At 35.9% G+C, this 5,942-nt stretch overlaps 1 protein-coding gene across 2 annotated transcripts; it reads left to right on the forward strand.

Moving 5' to 3' along the window:
- Positions 1 to 669: 669 nt before the first annotated feature.
- Positions 670 to 4,368, forward strand: LOC143217642 (uncharacterized). Of its 2 annotated transcripts, XM_076442148.1 has the most exons (7): positions 687 to 921; positions 1,027 to 1,100; positions 1,464 to 1,677; positions 1,772 to 1,945; positions 2,659 to 2,929; positions 3,020 to 3,289; positions 3,529 to 4,366. In XM_076442148.1, the coding sequence occupies exons 3-7, from the start codon at positions 1,478 to 1,480 to the stop codon at positions 3,742 to 3,744; spliced, it is 1,131 nt and encodes a 376-aa protein (XP_076298263.1). In that variant the 5' UTR covers positions 687 to 921; positions 1,027 to 1,100; positions 1,464 to 1,477; the 3' UTR covers positions 3,745 to 4,366. The 2 variants fall into 2 exon arrangements, with proteins under 2 accessions (XP_076298273.1, XP_076298263.1); XM_076442158.1 differs by having other exon boundaries at positions 670 to 1,662; positions 3,529 to 4,368.
- Positions 4,369 to 5,942: the final 1,574 nt, after the last annotated feature.

A 5,942-nucleotide genomic window follows, 5' to 3' on the forward strand; every position in this document is an offset into this window, starting at 1 on the left:
TTCCATTTTTCCTACATCTATAAACTATCGATTATATTGTAAACAATTATTACAATGGTGATAATAAGGAAAATAAGAATGCAATAAGAGAATTATATATAGTATTATAAGGCAATTACAGAATAGGTAATGTCAGCATTCTACTATATCATTCTTCTTCAACTTGACGAATATCTCGTCGATTGTGGAACTTTTACCGCTGTGGTATATCAGATCACTGTAACTTTCCCGTTATCCCCGCGCCCACTCGCGCCCACTTACCGGTCCCGCGGAATAACACAGGGGCTGGCAGTCTTTAATATATTAAAGTAGATAGATACTATAGTATCTCGTCGGTGCAGGGGCTGGCAGTCTTTAATAGTATCTCGTCGGTGCTGGCAGTCTTTAATAGTATCTCGTCGGTGCTGCCAGCCTTATGGGAGTTGGCGGGACTCGAATTTTTCGGTATTTCTTACGCCCTCTAGGATATATTCTGGCTCCATCCAGAGAAACAGAAGGCCAACGACAGCATTTTGTCGGTAAAGAAGACCACTGAGGAGATTCTCGTCGCGATGTATCGGTGAGAATGCGAATTATCACGAAACCATATCGATTATTATTAAATGTTACATTCTCCGCCATATTTCAGACGATGTTTTGGCACTATTTTGGCACTATTTAGAACTTTTAGCGATGTGGTATATCAGATCACTGTAACTTTCACGTTATCCCCGCCTTATGGGAGTTGGTGTCCCTCGAATTTTTCGGTGTTCTCTTACGCCCTCTAGCCACAGCCTTGGCATCAGTGGCTGGCAGTCGCTCGTCGGTGAGACTGTGCATGCTATTGTTCCGTCCGTGCGTGGTGTAAATACAGTGGTATATACGTATATTTGAGTATATCAGTGTCTCTCAGTCTCTGATATAATGATATGATTTCGTTCGGTATGGTAACTCGAAGCATAAATACAATCACATACAATGGTGGAGCAGTTATGAAACTATTTAATTTGCTTATCATGCTGACAATTCCCTTTTCTTTAATTTTAGCGATAACGACCGAGAGAACGATTGTAGCTTTACGAAGCAATTTCAAGGCACAACTTTAGCACCAGTTTCGAATGGTATTATAAGAAATATGTGACGTATTTACGCGTATTGATTTCTTCCATAAGTACACCTTTTTCCGGAAATAAGTTTTGCAAGAAAATTCCAAATATAATTTCACGTATTACGATACGATTACTCAGAAACCGTAAATAGTTACATAAACCTCAAGAATCTTTGAGTGCTAATGCAATAATGAGTGCTTAACACACGTTTCTTTTTTATTTAATATATTTCTTACTCTCATCCCAACTCTACTATTATTATTACTGTTACTATTTTTACGATTCTATACAATTTTATATAATCAAAGATTACAAAAATAATTGATTTTTTTCTCTCATGAACATAACTACTAAATACAACTACTATAACATAAGTAACAAGAACAAATATGGTCGAAGAAGTTCCATCGAGACTTGTTTCTTTGAATCCTACCATGCCTGCGGTTGTAGCTTTTGGCAATCCCTTGTTAGACATCTCTGTACATTTGAGAGACAAGGAGTTCCTGAACAAACATGGTCTCGAGGAGGATGGGGAAGTTGAACTGCCTTACAAAAAAATGCAAGAAATATTGGGGTACTTACCATCGGAGTTAGTTGACACATTTATTTATGAATGTCACAATTTGATATTTCAATAACCAGAGGTAGGAGTCTTTGTATAACGGTACATTTTATTTACACAGTTCGGAACAAAGGATCAGTGCTGGAGGATCGGCACAAAATTCTATGCGAATTTTGCAGTGGCTTTTCAACAATACCTTAAAGAAACCCTGCAGCGTATATTGCGGTGGCCTCGGGAAAGATATCAGAGGGACAACGATATATAACTCGGTAACTTTAGCAGGTGTGGATGCCAGGTTCGCAGATGTTTCGCATACCGACTTGGCGTTTCAGGCTGTCATCCGCTTAACCGAACCATGGACGAACGACAACGGACCAACGTCGACATATAATACAAATAGAAAGAAAGAAAAATAAAAAAAAGAGTGGATATCGATGCTATGCTGTTACGAATAGGTGCTGTTACGCATCTACATTTCAACTATAAGTATATTGTATATAGGGATTGCAATCCTGCGATGCGGGATCCCGCGTCGTTGTTCCAGTCAACGAAAAATCGTAGAGGAAAATGGGAGGAACACAATTTTTTTAATTTTGGGACTTTGTTTGGACTAGTTAGGAGGTAAACATACTAAAAGTCCCCACTCCTAGGAGGTGAGCAGGGTGCAGGGGGCACATAGTTTCCGAAATATAAGCGGAAAACCGAAAAAGGGATCTTCTACGTGCCCCCTGCATCCGCTCACCTCCTAGGAGTGGGGACTTTTAGTATGTTTACCTCCTAACTAGTCCAAACAAAGTCCCAAAGTTGAAAATTGTGTTCCTTCCATTTTCCTCTACGATTTTTCGTTGACTGGACTAATGACGCGGGTTTGCAATCCCTAATTGTATAATAATATTGTGAATTAGTTGACATTGGTTTGGTGTCCTTGGTGCGCAGTGTTGTTTGCTAAGCAGGCGACAGCCTTTATCTTGATGTATCGATCTTTAAATTCTTATTTCATATATTTAGATATGCATTACATTCGTATCTACCCTCCGGACACTGTATAGCGTTGATACACGAATCATCTCGAAGTTTAGTTGCAAATATAGGTGCTGCTGGAGTTTACACGTTAGATGATTTAAAAAAAAGCAATTTGCAGTTTGATACGATAAAGATAATTTATATTGAGGGATTTTTTATAACACATAGTTTTCCCGTTGTCGAGGAACTGATCAAAATAGCGGAAGAGCAGAATATAATTCTAGCTTTCAATCTTAGTGGGCTGTATATATTTAAGGTAGAACGGAAATAGAGAATTTTGAATTGATTAATATGTACTATGTACGATGGAAATAGCAAATAGTAACGACATTGTAATTTGATGTAGGAGCACCAAGCAGCAATTTGTCAGATAATTGGACATGCTAACATTGTATTCGGCAATGCAAGAGAAATGGAGGCTCTGGCTCAGTTGCTGAACATTACTTATGATAATGTGACTGATATTCCATTTTTATTGAACAGTATGAAAAGGATTACAGTCAATGCATCCAGTATAATAAACGACGATTGGTTGCATCACGCTAGAATATTTGTTATGACTCAAGGTGGCTCCGCTCCAGCGATTACAGTCTGGGGAAAAGGGCAGTCTGTTCAGGTAACACGAGAATAATTGTATTGCCAAATATAATTGAAAAATATGTATATGAGAAATACTACAGAATACTATGATCAAGTTCTTTATCATGTTTCAACTTGATTGGTTTATTAGTTTTCGCGATATATTCCGTTACCCGTTACCGTATTGGAAAAGAAAATTTCTTTTTTTCTGGGAAGGTATCTACAGTTGAAATATTACTCTAGAATCGAATAAAAGTTCTGCAATATATTTTTCAGGTGCACCCTATCAAGCCCAGAACTCCTATAATAGATACGATAGGTGCAGGAGACTCATTGGTAGCCGGATTTTTGGCAGGTATTTTAGCACAATGGAAACCGCAACATTGTCTAGAATATGGTTGTAAAGTAGCCTCTTTTATGATAACGAGACATGGGGTAACATTACCGCCTTCGGTGCCAACAGATTTATTACTCTATAACGCAAACATGTGAACGTTAAGACTAATTTTTGTTGCGAGCTTAGAAACGGAATCATTGTGATAGAGAGATGTATGTATAAATAGAATATCTTGTCTGTATCGTGGACCTGTAAGCTCAATTATGTGATTGTTACCGAGACAAATTTTTCATTTTTATGTTATATGTATATTGTAAATGTTAGATCTGATATCTGATATATATATTTATGTGATCATTATTTGGTAGCAGGGTCGCGTCGATAAACACTCGCTGAAGAGGCACTTGCTGAAGCTAAAGACAGAGAATTGGATTTTTCTTTTAGTTGGTAGAATCCTTTTAAGATTGCGCTGTACAAATAAGATCTTTGTTAGCGGTAGATCTACCTCATAATATTTATTAATCTTGTTTGACACGACTCTGCTTCGTACAAAGTACAAGTAATCAAGAATAATCGAGATAAGTGTTTTCTGTGAATTTCAGATCTTCTAAATATGTTAATGAAAATTTTCTATTTTTCTGTGTTTCTCTCTTTTTTTATAAATATTCTATATGTTAAGTTGTTGAATACCAATCTCGAAAGAATGGAAGGATATACCAAAAAAAGTCTATGTACAAATGAACTACAAATCAACTTATATATAAATATTTTTTCGAATAAACTTATTTTAGAAAAGATTATGCGTTTTTATTTCTTTATCGAATAAAAATGATTTGACACAAGTGTAACTGATTGAAAAGTTAGGATATATCTGTAAATAAATAAGTTTTAGAAAATTATTAATATAAAACACTATATGGTCACTGATATCTGCTGATATATCGTCGGTGCCAGCGGCCATCCATCGTACGAAAAATGCTGCACGATCGGATCGGAAATCCCAGCAAGATAATAAAATCGTTGTACGTAAGACCGTCACCGTTGGCAAACAATTGCGCTGCCGAAAGCCCGTCATTCGGTAATAGTACATCTGCCGGTTTCGTGTTGCCGATAATATAGTCTGCCATTCTGTACGATGAAATACCATCAAAATATGAATATTTTTGCAACTGCATGAACAATTCATACCTACCTATAAGACAAGTATGCAATTTTTAACAATTAATTAAATAAAAAAAAAATTTATTGTTAAAAATATAATGAACGGTAATAATATAACTGAACTAAGAGTTTCTTAGTTTTTCTTAGTGAGTATCACTGTTTTTGGGTAAGTACATCTGTCATTGAATCATAGTTAACAATTGAGAGACTCTTCTAGCGAACTGTTTAGATTATCGAGACGCGAGATGTTTATGCTATGCTGCAGATAAGGTTTCGACTAAGGTCCACCGTTCTATCTGCATTTAGTTGAAACAAATGTGGTCTTTGGAGAGACCACAGTGATCCATATTGACAAAATAAACAAATTATTATTATTATTATTATTATTACTAAACAAATTGACCAAAAGTTTACCTGTTAACATCAATTTAAAAACGTTTTGGTAAGGTTAATTGTCTTATCTTTTATATTTGTTATATTTTTGTTGATATTTTTATCTTTTATGAACACATTACACATACATGAAATAATGCGAAATAACAAAGGTCGTAATATATAGAATAGACATGATTTTAAAACAATTAAATTGAAAAATTATATTTATAATTATTATAAATTATTATAAAAAATATCTTTTGAACTTTTGACACGCTTGTGAGACGTTTTTACCTCCTCGGTGCATTTTGTATGCGTTGATTATAAAAAGATTTCTCGAATTTATATTTGATGTATTCTATAAAACATTACATGTATGAAATGTAAATATAAAATACATATTTAGTAAGAGAGAGAGAGAGTAAAAAATAGTTTGGAACATTATACTTAAACAATTTTATTTTAATACAAAAATTCAATGAAAATTAATTAACAATTATTGTTTAACAAAATAGAAAAAATTTTATTTGTTTACAGTGTCACGTTCTCATGCAAACGTTCTCGCCGCCGCGCCACCGCGCTCCCCTCCTCCACGCTCCGCACGCGTACCCTAGACCTGGCCGCTAATACTATAGCAGGTAGCCAGGGGATTTGTTTTCGCTAAAACGTTTCTCGCTGCAGAAAAAGCACCGCAGGGGTTCCTTCAAACCCCCGCAAGGTGGATACCTTTTCTCGCAGGAAAAACCGATCACCACCCGCATAAAAGCGAGACGACTAGACGAGTTGGGAGTTAGACAAGCAGAATACAAGTCGAGAG

The sequence above is a fragment of the Lasioglossum baleicum genome, chromosome 2, assembly GCF_051020765.1.
Source record: "Lasioglossum baleicum chromosome 2, iyLasBale1, whole genome shotgun sequence".
Taxonomy (NCBI): Eukaryota; Metazoa; Arthropoda; class Insecta; order Hymenoptera; family Halictidae; genus Lasioglossum; species Lasioglossum baleicum.

Coding starts and splice junctions, on each gene's coding strand:
- LOC143217642 (XM_076442148.1), top strand. CDS start 1,478: ATGGTCGAAGAAGTTCCATCGAGACTTGTTTCTTTGAATCCTACCATG. Junction 1,946..2,658: donor TTAGCAGGTGTGGATGCCAG/GTTCGCAGATGT, acceptor TCATATATTTAG/ATATGCATTACATTCGTATC. Junction 2,930..3,019: donor GTGGGCTGTATATATTTAAG/GTAGAACGGAAA, acceptor AATTTGATGTAG/GAGCACCAAGCAGCAATTTG.